Source organism: Phodopus roborovskii, unplaced genomic scaffold, assembly GCF_943737965.1.
Source record: "Phodopus roborovskii unplaced genomic scaffold, PHOROB, whole genome shotgun sequence".
NCBI lineage: Eukaryota > Metazoa > Chordata > Mammalia > Rodentia > Cricetidae > Phodopus > Phodopus roborovskii.
The window spans coordinates 57,387-75,110 of record NW_026125157.1 but is presented as its reverse complement, the minus strand read 5'-3'; the positions used below and the strand labels follow the sequence as shown (position 1 = coordinate 75,110).

At 39.6% G+C, this 17,724-nt stretch overlaps 1 protein-coding gene across 1 annotated transcript in view; it reads right to left on the bottom strand.

Moving 5' to 3' along the window:
- LOC127226284 (parathyroid hormone 2 receptor) overlaps window positions 1-15,874 on the bottom strand; it is a 62,682-nt gene extending 46,808 nt beyond the window's left edge. The window contains exons 1-2 of the mRNA XM_051190186.1: window positions 15,668-15,874; window positions 4,801-4,903 (exon numbers count right to left, since the gene is read on the bottom strand). Coding sequence (XP_051046143.1) covers window positions 4,801-4,903; window positions 15,668-15,742 — 178 coding nt within the window. The 5' untranslated portion in view covers window positions 15,743-15,874. The remainder of the gene's footprint in view (window positions 1-4,800; window positions 4,904-15,667) is intronic.
- Between the last annotated feature and the right edge of the window lie 1,850 nt (window positions 15,875-17,724).

The following is a 17,724-nucleotide window of genomic DNA, read 5'->3' as shown; positions in this document are numbered from 1 at the left end:
GGAAGAGCAGGCTGTGTTCAAGTCCTTCTCAGACACAGAAAGTTCCTACAACACGATGTGTTTTCCTGCATTGTATACCCCAGGGTAGGAAACTTTCTAGGGTAATTCAACCATCTGGGAAATGATAGATCTGCAGTAGAAAGTCCATACATCCCAGAACATTCCCAAGAACATTCCACAAGCCACAAGCTCATGATGAACCCTTGGTTTCTCTTGTCCTTGCTACCTGTTCAGCAAGTAAAGCTACTTCCTGTTACCTGTTGTGTGTCTGGGTTCTCTCTTACCCAATTCCAACACCAGTGACACATTCACTTTACTCTTATATTAGCTCCCAAATCCTCCCAAAATCTCCTGCCCCCACCTCACTCTGAGCCACATTTTACTTCCTGGCCAGCTCTGAAGCCCCTAAGGACATAGCATTGACTTGTCCAGGTACAGCTCAGCTGGCTCTTCCTGGGTTTCAACCTTGTTCCTCCTGGTCACCTCAGTACTGGTCCCCTAACCTCCTCCAGACTTCTTCTCAAATGTCAACTTCTGAGGAAACATTCCCGATCTAAATTTGCATCCCAGTTCACCCCTCCCTCTTCTCCAACTGTCATTCTCCACAGGTCTCATCCCCTCCCAATAGTTTGTGGAGTTTTGTTTTTTGTTTGTTTGTTTGTTTTGTATTGTATTGTTTTCTTAAGTCACATATCCCCAGGTGGAGCTGTTTTGTCTCATACATTAGACCTGCTCTAGGCACAGCCCTGGATATTTAGTGAGATTAGCAAATGCTCACTGTCAATGATGTGCTCCTCAGGGCTCCTTTCCTTTGGTTATATACTGAACTGCCAACTAGAAAGCTCATCAGCCACATCACACCCCCACTTCCCCAACACTTGCCAGGAGTGCCATATTCATTCTCTATGACAAATTTCAGTTTTAAACAAGGTCAGAGCTCTGGCTCAGTAAGGCCTTTGCTTATGAACACACAAGGCCAAAACCAAGGCCTGACAGGGCTATGTTCCCTTCTGAAGACTCTGAAGGTATGCATATATTTCCCTGCTCATGTCAGTCACTGGCAGAGTTCAGTTTCTCCAGTGCGAAACTGCTTTCTCTCTGGCTATTAGCAATGCACTTGCCCAACTTCTGAAAACAGTTCACGTAGTTGGCTCCTAGTTGCCTTCCTTCATCTTCACAGTCGGCAGCCCAGGCTGGATCCTTCTTGTTTCTGAGTCCCTCTCTGCTCTCCTTTGTTTACAACTCAACTCATCTTGCCACCTTCCTCTTCTGTTTCTTCAAGGCCTGGATGATGATAGTGTGTAAACCCAGATAATCCAGAATAACTTCCACATTTTAATGTGCATAGGCCTAAGTCCATCTACAAAGTCTCTTTTGGCTATGTTGCATGGCAAATATGGGCATAACACTGTGCTAGCAGTAGATATCTTTAGGGACTTGTTATTCTGTTATCACAAGAAATAGCTAACACTCACCGTGTCAACGGGTTTTGTTTGAAAATCAGCCTAATAGAACCTCATACAAACACTTATAATAATTCAGCACCAACTTGGAATTAACTTCTCAGTGTGCCCTTGTCACATAGAAATAAACATTTGATCTGTTCTGTGTCTTGCTGAATGAAATAAGAAAAGAAAAATGTCTTCAATCACCCACTCTGTTCTCAGGGAAGATAGCATTTTCCTGGAAACAGCCTCACTTCCCTCACACAGTCACAGCCGACTTCACACACTGCAGGCAACCCAGGGATTCATCCCACTGCCTCTTGCTTCAGATGTACCACTGCATCTGCCTCTCCTCCTACAGCACCCGCCTTTGCTGTTGCTATTGCTGTTGCTGTTGCTGGATGTGGTGGTCCTTTGCTTTTCTTATTGTGCACCATGGTCAACCACTCAACCTAACCCACCGATTTCCTTTACAGTGTGCCAGAGTTCCATATGACTTCCTGCCCATTTACTTTGTGCTTAATAAGTCATCTGTCTTTTCAAATCTGTACTATTGCTACAGTTTGGGTCTTAAATGCCCCACAAAGCACCATGGGTTAAAAGCTGAGTCATAGCTTGTACTATTGGGAGGTGGAAGGAACTTTAATGTGTGAGGCCCAGTGGTGCATCTTCTGATGGCTGGGAATGGTTCCTGGAAGGACCAGGGCTCCTTCCTACCCCTTTATTTGATTGTGTGTGTGTGTCTGTGTCTGTCTGTCTGTCTGTCTATCTGAGTGTATGCATTTGGATAACATGTATGCAGTGCCTGAGGAGGTAAGAAGATACATCAGACCCTTGGAACTTGACACGTGGTTGCTGAGACTTGAACTTAAGTCCTCTGCAAGAGTAGTCAATGCTCTTAACCTCTAAACCATCTCACCAGTCCCAACTTTTTTCAGAAATAAAAAAGAATACTATTATAGCATAGAACTGATAATCGTTGGTATTTTATAATACTTATTTCAGTTAACTTATTTTTTTGCTATAGTTTTGCAATGGTTGCATGCATTCTAACAGTCCCTTTTGAAGTATTTTTATATCTGCCTTTCAACTTTAAGATCATTTGAAATGGAATTTTCTTAAGTTAGCTAGTAAATTAAAAATGTCAGTCTAGTCTTTAACGACTTTAAAGGGCAGAATGCTTTATTCAATTTACATATAATTAAACATTTTCACTAAAAGGTCTGCTGAAGTTTGATCACATTAAATTCTATATTATTTCTGTATGAAGAAAACCTTAAAGCAAGAGTCACATATGCACAAATGTCAGTACATCCAAATAATTTATTCTTCTATTTGATGTTCCTACAATCTGTTACTGATTTATGCTGGGACTTGAACCGTGGTCTTCTGGAAGAGCAGTCAATGCTTTTAACCACTGAGCAACCTCTCCAGCCCCCACACTAAACTACTGAATACACAAAGGTTATAAGAATAACTAAGCAAGAATTCATGTGTGAACTGTTTACATGAAATATTCCTAATTGGAGTGATGGCACACATCTTTAATCCCAGTACTTGGCAGGGAGGTGGGGGGAGGTGGATCTCTGTAAATTTGAGGCCTGCCTGTTCTACACAGTAAGTTTCTAGCTAGGCTTCCTCTCTGAAAGCAAAACAAAAATAGATATTCTTAAAATTTAAGTGTATGGAAAGTTTAACAAAATACTGGGAAAATATAAGTGCTTGTATAAAATATATTAATTATTATACATTTTCAAGATGAAAACTTTCTGGAGATTAGGTACATAATAATGTACTAGATACTTGAGTAATATACTCAGGTGTTGATAAAATGGCAAGTTTAAAATTGTGTACATTATATTACATTTAAAACATTTTTAAAGGGTTGGAAAAGTTACATTTAACCAACAAAGTGAGAAATAAGTTAATGTTAATTAAATTTTTAGTATGATCATTTAAGTATATATAATTTTAATATAAGTATATATAATTTTAATATTCCAATCAAAAGTATCTCTAGAGTTATAGAATCTTTTATATTGACAAAATATTTAATCACTGGAAAATAAATTTCTATACTTTGAATAACAGTTTTGATAGGAGATGTCATTCTGTAAATATGTTTCTCATACTGGTTAATGAATAAAGCACTGTTGGCCAAAAGGAAAGCAAGATAGGCAGGAGTAGGAGACAAGGAGGAAAGAGGAAGTAGTAAGGAGGAATCAGCATGTAGAGACTGGAGAGAACAGAGGTCCAGGCCCACTCTCCGGTAAGATAAGACCACGTGGAAGGACTTAGATTAATAGAAATGGGTTAATAATTAAGACAGAGCTAGCCAATAATAAACTAGTACCTGGCCAACAGAATTCTATCTATACAGAGTCTCTGTGTGTTATTTGGGGCAGGCATGGCTGTGGGACTGGCGGCTGGACCTTACTCCTTACACAGTTTCAAAGCATATAAAGTGAAAATGTCCAATAAACTTTTTAATGAAAAATTCACCAGCAAACTATTATAAAAACATGTATCTTGAGAAATAATAGGTCAAGTAATAATCTGAATACAGAATATATGAACAGTATAACTGAGGGGCTTAACCCAGCAGAGTCTATAAAATACTGTAGTGGAAATCAGAGCACATGCATTCCTTTGAAAACCACATAGACCATTCACCAAGAATGGCCACAGTAGAAGCCATTAAGTCTCAGCACACTTTGATAAGTCACCAGCATGTAAACTACATTCGCTGATCATAACAAATAGAAAAATCAGTACAATTTTTGAACATTTCAAACCAGTATATGCAGATACTCACCTGCAAACTATAGGAAGTATAACTTTAAGGGCATTGCTTCATGAAATTAGTTGGGATTTAGGGGGCTCAGTAAATCTATCTCTACTTCTGACCTGAATTTGGAAATAATTAAGAGATGACTCAAAAACTCAGGAAAAAATTTTAAAATTTTCTATAGAACATGACTTAGGGACTGTTCTGAACCCAAGACTGTAAGTAATATCTACAGGGGCAGAGTCTACTACCCTCTGAGCTTACTGCATAATCAAAGGCAAGCCAACACGCAGGCTCCCCACAAGCAGGCAAATCGAAAGAGAGGCCACACACACACATGCCCAGTTGACAGTCCCATGCTCATGATTCAGACAAGTCACTTCTTTCATAGGAAAGGGAAAGTGTGTGGTAAAAGGAGGAGGAACTTCATTCTCTTTGCACACCTTCCACATGGAAACACAGAATGATTGACAAGAATCTCTTTAGCACTAAGGGAGACTATTTGAAATTTTTGTGAAGATAAGAGCGAAGAACCCAAAGAAAAGACATGTTTCTTGGAAACATTACCTCCTTCTTGGAGTTGAGTTGTAATGTTGAGCTCACATTGCACTTTAGCTTTCATAACAAGAACAATCTGTTCTTCTATAGTGATGGTGCCATCAGAATCCAGCTGTGGAAGCAAATGAGATGCCATCATTCCCCATCATCTTCAAAACTGGATAGAGCTCTCACTATTTCAATCCCAATCAAGCTAACTGAAATATCCCCTTGTCAGAATACAATATTGGGGTTTGGATATCCACTGTCCTCCATAGGCTCATGAACTGAGTATTTGGTCCTAGATGATGGTACTACTTGAGGGCTCTTTAAAAACCTAGAAGAATGGGTAGAGCTGAAAGAATTAAGTTACCCAGAGGTGGGTCCCTAGGAGTATATTATAAGGGCACTTCCCATCTCCTCCCAGCCGCCTAGTTGGCAATTAACTTCTCTACTCCACCACATGGTTGTGCTGCCATGCTGTTTTCCCAGGTTTCACAGGTGTCAAGCAATCATAAAGACTGAATCATTTGAGATTGTGAGCCAAAATAAGTCTGTCCTTCTTTAAGGTTTCTCTGTCCAGTATTTAATCAAAGTAATAAAAGGAAACTGGTACATGTATCAACATCATGTTTTAGGGTGATTTTAATATCGTACCAGAAAATGTAACACTCTAAATGGTGATTAGGTAATTACTTTAGAAATAATGTAATGTAACTAGAAGAGATAATAAATACTGAGGATGCCTAGCATTTTATGAAGGTGCAATACATTACTAATTCTTGCACAATATGACAGCTATGTTACATAGAAATAGAAGACTAACTTTAGCTCTACAAGAAAAAATGATCACCAAAACTGGAACATAACACACAATATCTGACTTTGGGTTTATTTATCTTTGAAAGAAAATAGGTTGCTCTAAATGATCTCTATTCATCTCCTTGCATTAAAACTGGGAACTTTATAATAGTAAGATATGTACCCACATATCTTTTATCCATTTGATCAGTATTTATTATTTTCATGTGAAAATAATAGGCTTTGTGAAGCAAGAAAGAACATAATAATAAGGACACTGAGCACATTTGTGCAAGCGTTGTTCCTGACCTTGGAGTAACAGGAAAATGATAGTGTACTTAAAACAGGAGCAATCTTCCTCCACAGTGTCTATTACTCCAAAAGCAACAATTGCATTCACAACAATATGTCACATTTAGAAAAACAGACATTAGTCATTTGTTCTGGGAAAGTGATCACTCGTAACTTGAAATAAAATGTTGAATTCCAATGTCAGAGACAAGATATGAGAAGCCCTGATTTGATAGTATGTGTTATAATGAAAGTTTATAAACCTGTCACTGTATATAGGAATTCTTGATGTCATAATATCAAATTCCTCATGATTACAATAATTTCAATGCCTTGTGTGTTCCATTTTCAAGTATATATGATGCAATAAACTAGAAATATTCAAGAGGAAGCACTCTGGAATTTCAGGACCAATAGAGTAAGCATACATTCCCTTATTATCCCAGAAACCACAACTAAAAACCCTGAAATAGAGATAGATAGACATAGAGACATAGAGACCAGTAAATAGACAATGGATAGATAGACAGACAGACAGATAGATAGATAGATAGATAGATAGATAGATAGATAGATAGAAGATATATAGATAAATAGATGATTACTTAGATAGATGTAAGGAAGAAAGGAAAAGAAAGGGAGGGAGAGAAAGGAAAGGAGGGAGGGAGAAAGGGAGGGAAGGAAGGAAGAAGGATGAAAGGAAAGAAGGAAGGAAGGAAGGAAGGAAGGGAGGAAGGAAGGAAGGAAGGAAGGAAGGAAGACAAAATTAAGAATCTTCTGAAAGGCACAGAGAAGAAAGCAGGACCTCAGATCCTGGAGAATGACACTGTAGAAAATGACTTGCATTTTCTTTCTGACTCATGCACCATAAATGTGTAGTTAAAGTCATTGGAAACTCTGAAACACTAACAAAGATAAATTGGCCTTAAGAAAAGCCTCTGAACCCAAGGAAGGAAAGGGCTATCTGACAATGCAGAAAACTTACAGACATGAGTAGTCTGACCCCAGTCAATTAACAGCCAACTGTGGGGAGTCTGAATGTGCAGCCTAGTAAGGCTGGCACAGACAACCTTATGATCTTCCATAGTAGTTTGAGAGAAAGGAAAAAAACAGAACACTAGCCCTAACAGGCTGCCTTTTTCACCTTCAATAACTGCATGTCAATAAAGACTGTGTTGGCAACCTAGAAGCAGGAAGCATTAAATGGAGAGATGGGAGGGTAGAGTACAGAAAGAAATGTGAGGTGGGATGACAATGACTAAAGAGGTTTCAAAGTCATACAAAAACCTACTCCTGCTGAAGCTTCCCTATATACGATTTATACGGTTTAAATGGAAATACACTATAAAGGGGCAACAATATCCCTCTTAGGCAACACAGACAAAAAGCCCAGTGTCAGGAATGGGTTACCTCTTTTGAAGTTGTTGTTCAGTAAGGTTCCATAGATTCCCAAATATTAGAGGCTATTGTCAATGCTCTTGGTTACCCTCCAAACTTGACAGTAAGACCCTGTTGCTGAAGACAGTATGTGGTTCAACATGGAGAAATCATAAGACCTATACAAGTCCAAGCCAGGTGAGGTTCCAACATGATGAGCTGAGGTGGATTCAAAGTCCCACTCCTCTCTGAGGAGCTCCTAGCAATTGATAAATGATGGGCACGGGAAAGTCAGTTTTCTTTAGTGGTGTGATCCCTGATAGTTTGATGTGATGATCTGAAAGAAAAATGGTTCCCAAAGGGAACTATTAGGAGGTAAACCCTTGTTAGAGTTAGAGTAGGATGTGTCTCATTGGAGGAAGTGTGTGACTGTGGAGATGGGCTTTGAGGTATCATATATGCTCAAGTCAGGCCCAGTGAGACAGTCTACTCTCTCATGCCTGCAAGAAGGACTCTCAACTACTTCTGCAGCACCATGTCTGCCTGCACAGCACCATGTCCCACCATAATGATAATGGACTGAACCTCTGAAACTGTAAGCAAGCCACTCCAATTAAATGTTTTCCTTTATAAGAGTTGACATGGTCATTGTGTCTCTTCACAGCAATAGAAACACTAAAACAATTGGCCATGTTCCACAAACATCCAAGATTATATAAGCTGCATAGATGGTCTTGATGAGAATTTAAAAACACATTTGGATGCTAGGAAACAGGGTAGATCTAGGAGGAATTGGAGGAAGGGAGAATATAATCAAAACACATTTTATAAGACTCACAAAGAATTAATTTAAAAATTAGAAAACAATATTAACTACAGAAGATGATGTAGGGTTCTCATCTATCTCCATGCTGTTTTCCTTTTGGTATGCTAATAAAAGTGACAAATTAATATTGATGCATTAGTACTAGTTAATGTTCATATTTGTGCATACATACTCTTTACTCAGCTTTCCTTACATTTTAACTTAATGTCTTCTTATGTTCCAACATCTCACCAAAATGTCACAGTAAAATTCATGGTAATTTCTTAGGATTTTCCATACTTCCTCGTTTTTAATTATTCTCATAGTTTGAGGAGTATTGATCAGGCATTTTACATGAAGTCCATAGCTAAGACTGATCCAGTGTTTTGCTTGAGACTGGAAGTGGAAGACCACTTAAATGAAGTACCATTCATAAAGCACCATATCAGCAGCACCTAGAATCAATATGCTTCACTGTGGATGTCAATCTTGGTCTTTCTTTCTATCTTTATTCAAACATCAAAAGCATAAAACTCATTCCTAGCCCTCAACCGGTACTGAAGTAGGTAATAGGTCATATTTGGATGTCAGACCATAGTTTCTCATATGTTTAAATGGATTAAATTTTTGAAAGAAGTTTGAGAATTTAAGTTATATCAACTCAAAATTACCTAATATAGTGAGAATGATTTTAAAAAAAATGCACTGCCTTTATTGGCTGATGGAAGATGCAAAATTTATAAGAAAACAAGTAATACAATGGCTATTGCCTATGGTATAGTTAGTTAAGAAAAATACTACAGGACACATAATTATATAAGATATACTATAAAGGGCCTGAGAGATGGCTCAGTGGTTAAGAGCACTGGCTGCTCTTCCTGAGTTCAATTCCCAGCCCCCACATGGTAGCTCACAACCATCTATAATGCAATCTGGTGCCCTCTTCTGGCCTGCAGGCAGACATGCAGGCAGAACACTGTATACATAATAAATCTTTAAAAGAAAAAAAAGATATACTATAAAATTATCCTTAACTGTAGATGTCATCACCTACATCAAAAATGTAATCTGTAGAATAAATTCTCCTTTTGTTTTATTTGTGAAATCATTCCCATAACTAATTAGATTAAATAGATAAGTAAAAGGTTTTCAGTACTAGAACACTTCAGAAATGTGAACATGATACATGATCAAACTCATCAATATTTTATATTCCCCATGTGAACCATTTTCAAAAGCAGTATACAATAATGCTGATATTTAAGTGTGGCTCTTATACTACTGAGTTCTATGTTGACTTAATTTACTTCCCCTTTTCCAAGTGCTGGTTTCTTAGACACACTCACTCCTAAAAACCAAATTTTTCCTTCTAATTTAGTGATATTTGACTGAGTCCAAATGATGCTGGCTGATCGTTTAGTTCTTAGAGTTTCTATAATTGTTACTTCTCTGCAACTTCATCTGTAATAGTTATGATGGTGTCATAATTGAGCATGCCCAACTCAGCTCAAGACCCAAAACAACGACCCTCATTTCATTTGGAACACAATCTAACAATTTCAAATTATCAGCTTCCATGTTGTATATACATCCCATACACACACAATCCCGGTGTGTGTGTCATAGGCAGTAATTAGTTTTAACAAACAAGACCAAAATGCTTCATGTTTTGTAGTTGTATCAAATAGGCTCTGAAGAAAGGAAGACATCCATGACTGGAAACCATGGAAGAACAGTGAAAAGAAAAGAGAAGGCGTATATAAAGCTGGAAAATGGTTGGGGGAAATGAAAAATGTATTCTGTAATATCAAATGAAACGTGATACATAAAATCTCATATACATATAATTGGAGGTATGTATCAGCTTAATAAAACATAGATAAATAGTAAACAGGGACATAAACAATTTTTGTATTAGACTCAGATTTAGACCAAAAAGAAAAATCTTTTTTAGCACCAACACTGTATTGATAACCTAAATAAATCTGAGTCCCTCATATGTCAGAACTCAAAACCTTTTACTGTTGATATGGGAAAAAATGAAACCCAGTGGCCAGCCACAGGCTTGTTGCAACCCAGTTACTTGTGGGAAGTGTGGACTCCCCAGACAACTTTCCAATGTGTGCTCTGTTACTTGGGGTGATTTTTTTCCTTCTTATTTTACATATAGATGATTCTTGATATGTCATATGACTATGGAGTCCATTCCATTTGGAAATGACAAGCAGACAATAGTTACTACTGTCAAAATGATGTTAGCCTAATTTGAGACATGATAAATTGTTAGGAAGATCATTTCCTTCAGGCAGTTAACAACCAGAATTTGAGATTACAAAAAATCAGAGTATGTACCAAATGATAGATGGGTACATAATAGAATCAAAGGCCAATGGCCAAGCCATTTGTAATTCGTGCCACCCCTGAAGCAACACATCTGCCATTACAACACAGCTGTGTTATCTAGGGGAAAGTAGAGACTAGGAAAACTAACATGGCTGATATTAATCAGCAATGAGGAGGCCATCTTAAACAGAAGCAGTGACATAAAAATCACTACTAACAATATGATCACTAAACTATAAACTTGTAAACAACAATGGAAATTCCGTGTGCCTACAGTAGTAACAACTATATCAATTCAGAACATAAAGAAAACTTAAGATGAGAACTTGTAAATTGAATAGTTTTCTATAACCTTTCATAAAGGCGAGCCCAGTAAGGCTACAGAGACCCCTCAGAGTGCATGCTAGGCAATTGTGATGACTGGAGTTTGGATACCAGCACCTGGATAACAGGGGAAGTGTCCTATTCACTCTGAGCCATACTCTGAGCACAGAAGGAGGATCTCAGGGGGCTAGCTGGCTTTGGACCCCGAAGAAACAATGAAAGGCTCAGGTCCAAGGAGAAACTCTGCTTCAAATAAAATAGTCTTAGAGAAGGAAACGTAACATCCTCTCTAGTATCTACAAGTGTAGCTAGGCATGCATACACACACACATGTGTAGGCATACATTCAACATAGACACATAGACACCCACACTCACACAGGTACACACTCCCACACACAGAAACACATACACGAAGTAATTACATAAATATTTTTAATGGCAAACCCAGGAGTTAAGCCTTAGTTCCCCCCATTTTCCAATATAAAGATATGACTATCACCCTTTGTGAATGAAAGGGAAGAAGCCAAAGAGAAATTATTCTTAGAATAGATTAGATGTCTGAGCAATTTAGTCAGCAGTTCTGGGAACAAGGAAAGGCTTCCAAAAGAGGGACTTCTATGTGTTGCCAGAAAAGCCAGGTCCAGATGAGGGTAGAGTGTTACACTTGACAATACTGTGCAGTGTAAACGTAACTTGGGACCCAGACTTTTGTACAGACAGAAGGACAAAACACAGAACAGAACACAGGTTAGGTTCATTTCCCTCCTACTGAACTGCTATCATTTCAGGTTTGTTTTAGGCATTGACTCCAATTAAAACTGTTGAACATGATCTTTTGGAGAACATGGTCCAGTGTTGTACTTTGCTCCCAGGGATTCTCACAGTCTGGATCAGGAGAGGCCCTCAAGTACCTGCTGGGTTGAACTGTCATGAGTTGCCATTGTATTTTTTGTTAGAAAGCTCCTCTCAGTTGTCTAGAATCTATACAAAGAGCAAATATTATATTGCTTTTAAGGTAAAATTGTGCCAATTGTACATTTAACCAGGTAACATGAAGAAAATCCTTACCCAGCCTATGGAACTTGTAAGTAGAATGGGCTCACAGAGAATGAGAGTCTAAGAAGCTAAGAATGCTGGGATTCAGTTGTGTAATTTTCAGTGCATTCTACTGTCCCTTCTGCTAAGCAAGATGGTGATAACTGCTTTCTGATTCTCTGATTTGTCTTCAGGGTCCAAGAGGGAAGTCTATTGTTATGGTTGCTTTTAATAGGAACTTACTTGCCATAAATTAGAATCACCTTGATAGGGAACCTCCAAGTGAAGAATTGTGCTGACTGCCTTAACTGATGTGCTCACCCGAATTGTGGGTGGCACCTCCTAATAGCAGATACAAAGGGATGGCAGAAGGACAGTTACTCATTGACCTTCTGCATCTTGCTTTGATCTTCCCTCTGGCCCCTCAGTTGGTTTATGCTGGTGTTGATACTTCCTTTGCTGCTATCAGAACCAGTGTTTCCAGGCTTCCATTGTAAAGTAAGGACCAAGAGATTCCCCAAGTCGGATTAGACCCAGCATTTGGGAGGCAGATCTCTTTGAGTTCAAGACCAGCCTGGTCTACAAGAGCTAGTTCCAGGACAGCCTCCAAAGCTACAGAGAAACCCTGTCTCAAAAAAAACCATGGGGAAAGAGAGAGAGAGGGACAGAGAGACAGATAGAGAGAGGGAGGGAGGGAGAGAGAGAGACTCCCCAAGAACCGTTTAGATCTTCAACACCACAATGGGACTGCTGAGGTACCTAGCTTCAAAGACCAAGCAAGGATCAGGTTCTCAGCTTCTCGGGGTACGATTCTGTTGTTGCTGCTATTTTAACATAAGCTGTGGTTAAAAAATCTTTAATAATTATATGCACTCATGCCATCGGCTCTGTTCCTCTAGAAAACCCCGACTAACACACATATTAATCAAATACTCTCAATAATATACATTTTATAATGGCCATAAGTAACACAGCTGAAGGATCTGATTGCTATCAGAAAGAAATTAGGTTCTAGAGATGTTATAATAGATAAAAGAAGACCGTCACAGATGGAGGGAATGGCCTTACAAATTCTTTCTCACGCCAGTTCAAAAGCCTGCAGCAGCTCCAATCTCAGCCAATCACTTTTTATTGAAAGGAGCTTGGCTAATACAGCTGGGAGAAAAGGAAGCTGATGCTTTTGTTTTCTTCTTGTCTGTACACTTTCTTATTCAAAACTCTCGTATTCTGTGCATAAATGATATTATTGCCACCATTTAACAGTGGGAGAAGTGAAACTCAAAAGAGAAGAAATGAAGCGCCACTTTAAAAAGTAGAGAAGGACTAACCCAGACTGTCCTCCTGGTTCTATCTACCAGTGATGGCTCCAGGGTATCTCTGTCTCTTCTGACTGCCACCAGAGGTTGAGGCACACAGTGTCCCTTACTTCTGTATTCCCCACATATGTCTATGTGAGACATGTACTTTATCTGAACACATTCACACAACATGCACTAGTGCTTTGCATTATGTGTTAACATATGTAAATGGTATCTTCTCCTTGTCCCATGGCTTCTCTGTCCCATCTCCTGCTTTGCGATCTCATCATGCTGGTGAGACCATATTTAACTTTGAGCACTGGTCCATGCTATCTATTTTGTGATGTGATCCAATGTTGATCAACAATTAAACATTTATTCTACACTAACCCTTCTGCTTGATGAGTCTTCTTTAGTGCTTTCTCCGTGTTTTATAATTTTTAAATATGTGTGTAGCTGTGAATATATCAATTAGTTACTTGGCACTCCAAAGATAAATCAAGACAGGTGCATTGTTTTCATAAATAACTTGCCTCTTAGCTTTAGCTAGTAGAATCGGGTAACACTTGGATAAATGATACCCACAATATGTTTCAGCTCTATTACTCTTCCAACTAACCAATGAAATTTCAGAATATGCAATAGCCATAAACTAATGTAATAAGCTGAGAATTACAGAATTTGTAAAAAGTGGCCCAATATAATTTTTTTGAGATGAAAAACTAAAGGTCAGAGGTTGTATAACTATGTAAAGGAAACTTGTTCAAACCTACAGTTTTTCTTTTAAAGATTAAAAATGCAATATATATAATATGTCATCATACTATAGGTTTCTAAATTCACACACACACACACATACACACACACACAGTGAAAGGAAAAGAGAGAGAAATCAATGTTAAAAAAATAATTCCCTGACATTTTTTTTTCCTAATTGATAAAATAACCTGTTTTTAGCTCTTGTTCTTGTAGATGTTCATTTCCCAGGAACTCATTGTGGAAACACTGTAACCAATTCTAAGTTTTAAGTCATTACGGTTAAGGGTGCATAAAGCTATGCTTGGGCAATAAATAAATAAATAGTGATAATAATTCCCAACCAGGAGGAATTTCAACACCCAAAGTCATCTGGTAATATCTGCAAATATTTGCTACTTTCACAGTGAAGGCCAGGGGGATGGCACTGTTCCCTAGTGGAGAGAGCAGAGTATCCTACCCTACAGGACACAGCCCCGAAGGCGAAGGCGCAGGCGCAGGCCCGTGGTCCAGAGGGGCAGCAGTGCCGAGGCTGAGGGCCTTACTTGTTTTATTTAGAGCAAAAGGCAAATGAAATATCCTACTCCTTATTTCACAGTGATTCGTTTCTTTATTAAACTAAATAATATCACTCATTTCTTGAGAGAAGAAACCTAGACATTGAGTTAAAGAGAGGGTCGGAGCAGATCTGCCCCTTACATGAAAAGACTATGGTTTTAAGTTTTATCCAAATATATTATTAGACAAAAATGTAGGAAAGCACCTTGAAGATCACCAGATCCTATAACTCTAGCAGAAAGTTACCATCCAATCTAGAAGACTTCCCCGAAGACTCGCATATTCCTTCTGTTAATTTAGAAGCTTCTTTCAAACTTGAAAGAACCTTCTTTTAGGTTCCCACTGAGTGATACACTACCCATTTTGTGTTTTCATTTTAACAGAATAAGTCTCCATGAAACGTCCTGATCATGCAAGGTAAAGACTAATATTTCTCAGGGCACTGATTTCCTAGAAATACCTTTTTTATTTGATGTAGCTATGACCATGGCAGATTAGTTATTTTTAACTGTATCTTCTTAATAATTAAAAGTTAAGTTGGTCATTAAAAGTCAAAGACATCATTTTAAGTACCATAGGAACATATATATTCATGGGTGCATTTAAGTTTGTCAAAGGAAAGGTTTAAGAGAGAAATTGAATCTTTATTTGACGATCAACGTGCGCCCTCTACTGAGTCAGAGAAACATAACCTCGAGTCTGTTTTAATTCGCGGGACCCAACCTGCAGAACACCATGGCAAGCATCTTTCTAGTTCATCTGAAAAAAAAAATAAAACTGTGAACCTTACATATTCTTTGACTTGAAAACAAGTGAGGACAAACACATTAAAGAGACCTATTATGAAAGATCTCCCAGATCTTTTCGCCCTAAGCGACAGTGGCATTAGGAAAATTACAACGACCACCGCTACTCAACATAAGCACCTAGCAGTATTTGTATTCGGTCTAGTTCCTTTGCTTCTATATCAGAGAGAGGCAGTTAACACTGTACCATCAATCTTAGAAGTTTTAAGATCTTGAACACGATGGTGAACTGACAACAGACAAAAACCATTGGGATAGTTAAAGCAAGAACCCCGGGGATTATGTGGAAGAACAAAAAGTTCTTCCCATTCCAGCTATGCATTCCCAATCTGAAACACCAGGTTGTGGTCCGACTCCCAGAGCCCGGGACCTCCTGCCTAAAGAGGGTGCGGGCCGGGTAGTGTGCATGCAGAGCAATGAGATGCGATGCTGGAGAGAGGCCAAAGCTCCTGGACTTGTTTCGCGGGCTAGGAAAGCAGGCGCCACTGCCGCAGCTCTTACCTGCGCTCCGACCAGGAAACAGCTGCGGAGAATCAGCCATCCACAGACGTAGAGTAAAGTGTCCAGCCAGGCCATGTTCAGAATCGTCCAAGGAACCGGCAGTGTCTGTACCAGACTCACCTACTTGAGCAAACTTGTGATGGGGAGGGAGGCACAGCTGAGCGTCTGGAGCGCGGGAGCCACCGACCAGGATGCTCGGGTCTGGCCGCCTGCCTGCACCGCACCCGCACCGCTGAGTCTGGGAACCTAGGTCCTGAGTGTCACAGCTCGGGGTGGTCCCGTCTTTCACAGTGCACAGCCACCACAGGGAGGCGTCAGAGGATGCAGGCGAGTCCTTCACCAGTCACTGAGTATGCAACCCTGGAGCCCCGAGGCCACTGGATTCCCAAGGCGGGGCTATGGCCACACAAGCTCCATTGACTCTCACTGTGTCTGCCTCCCTCTGCACTGGGTTCTGAATTCCCACACCATCTCTGGGGATGCCCTGAGTCCTAGGAGTAGTGGCCCGAAACTTTCCTCCTTCCCTAAAGCTTGCTGACCATCCACCACCACAGAGCCAGTGATAAAGTCTTCCAGGGGCTGTAGGGGTCAGTCTCTGCAGCTGTCCACTGTACAACCTACAACCCTCTGAAGTTCATGGATTCCTCCTCACTACAGTGATATTACCTGAGTGGAGAAGGATGGAAGCCGGCAGGTATGTGAGGGGTGTGTGTGTGTGTGTGTGCGCGCGCGCGCGCGCGCGTCCATGCAAATTACTAATGAAAACTAGAATTTTGAAGATAAAAGGTTTCAGTCCTGAGAAAGCTCACAGTCACAAAAGAAATGTTCCGGTTACTTCTGACAGCGTTTTAATGTGTGGCTTTTTGAGTTACTGGGTTTTGTCTTTCAGTAAGCCATGAAGACATTCTAACCAGCATCAGGACGGACTGCCTCAGTGAAACGCATGTTTCTTCCCTCCAGACTCACTGAAGCACTGTCATGACTGTCCCCACACATGGAGTTTTGTGTAGATCGTCGAGGACTGTCTTCAGTCGTTTAAATGCAACACTTAGAAAAGGTTTGTTCAAAATGGAGGCTTATTGCAAATACTCGAACACCACTAGCCTCTGGCTGAACCCTTCCCCTGCATTTTCATTTGGTTTGATAGTAATTTTTGTACAAGAAAAATGTATTTCTCACAGTTCTAGGGGTAAAGGCGGTGGCAGAGTGGATTCTGACCACAGGGTCTTCTCATTATCACCTCGCACGGCAAGAGCTGTGAGGGAATCTCTCTGGGATCCCCCTCATCAGGACACTCCTTTTTCAGAGGTCATTAACGAGCCACCTCACAAAGTCTCAATTCCTGGTGTTAGGCTGTAAGCACATGAATTCTGGGACAACATAATTGTTCAGTCCATTTGCATTCTCATTGGGAACGTTGAGTTTAAAATACAGAATCCTCTAAGAGGGATGCTCAGTGAGTGTTGTAATTGAAATTTCTTTGGACCCACAGCTCCCAATTAATGACACAAAGACTTTTATTAATTATGAATGCTGGGCCTTAGGTTTGTTCCCAACTAGCTCTTAAAACTCTAACCCATTTATATTAATCTGCATGCTGCCATATGGCTCTTTATCTCTTCCCAGTATAGGATGTCCCACTTCCTCTGTGTCTGGCTGGCAAATGCCCCTACCTCTCAGATTCTTCCTCGGAAGTCCCACCTATCCTCTCCCACCCATCTACTGGCCATTTCTTTTTACCAAACCAATCAGAAGGTGCTTTAGCAGAGTCACATCTTCACAGTATACAAAGATTATCCAACAAAAAGTGTATTCATTGTGTATTATTGTTGTTGATACTTCTGCTGCTGCTGCTACTGGGCCAGTAGTGATGATTATGATTATGATTATGACACCTCAATGGGCAAGGGGCTGTCGTGAACAGAATACTGTCTGTGTTTAGAATACTCTGTCTTTATTTGACTTGTACAACTTTATTCACACCTTAACTTTTTGACCAATGTCAAAGGTTTTTCCTTTTTATCTAAATCTTTCGTAAGTTTTGTTTTGCAATGCTA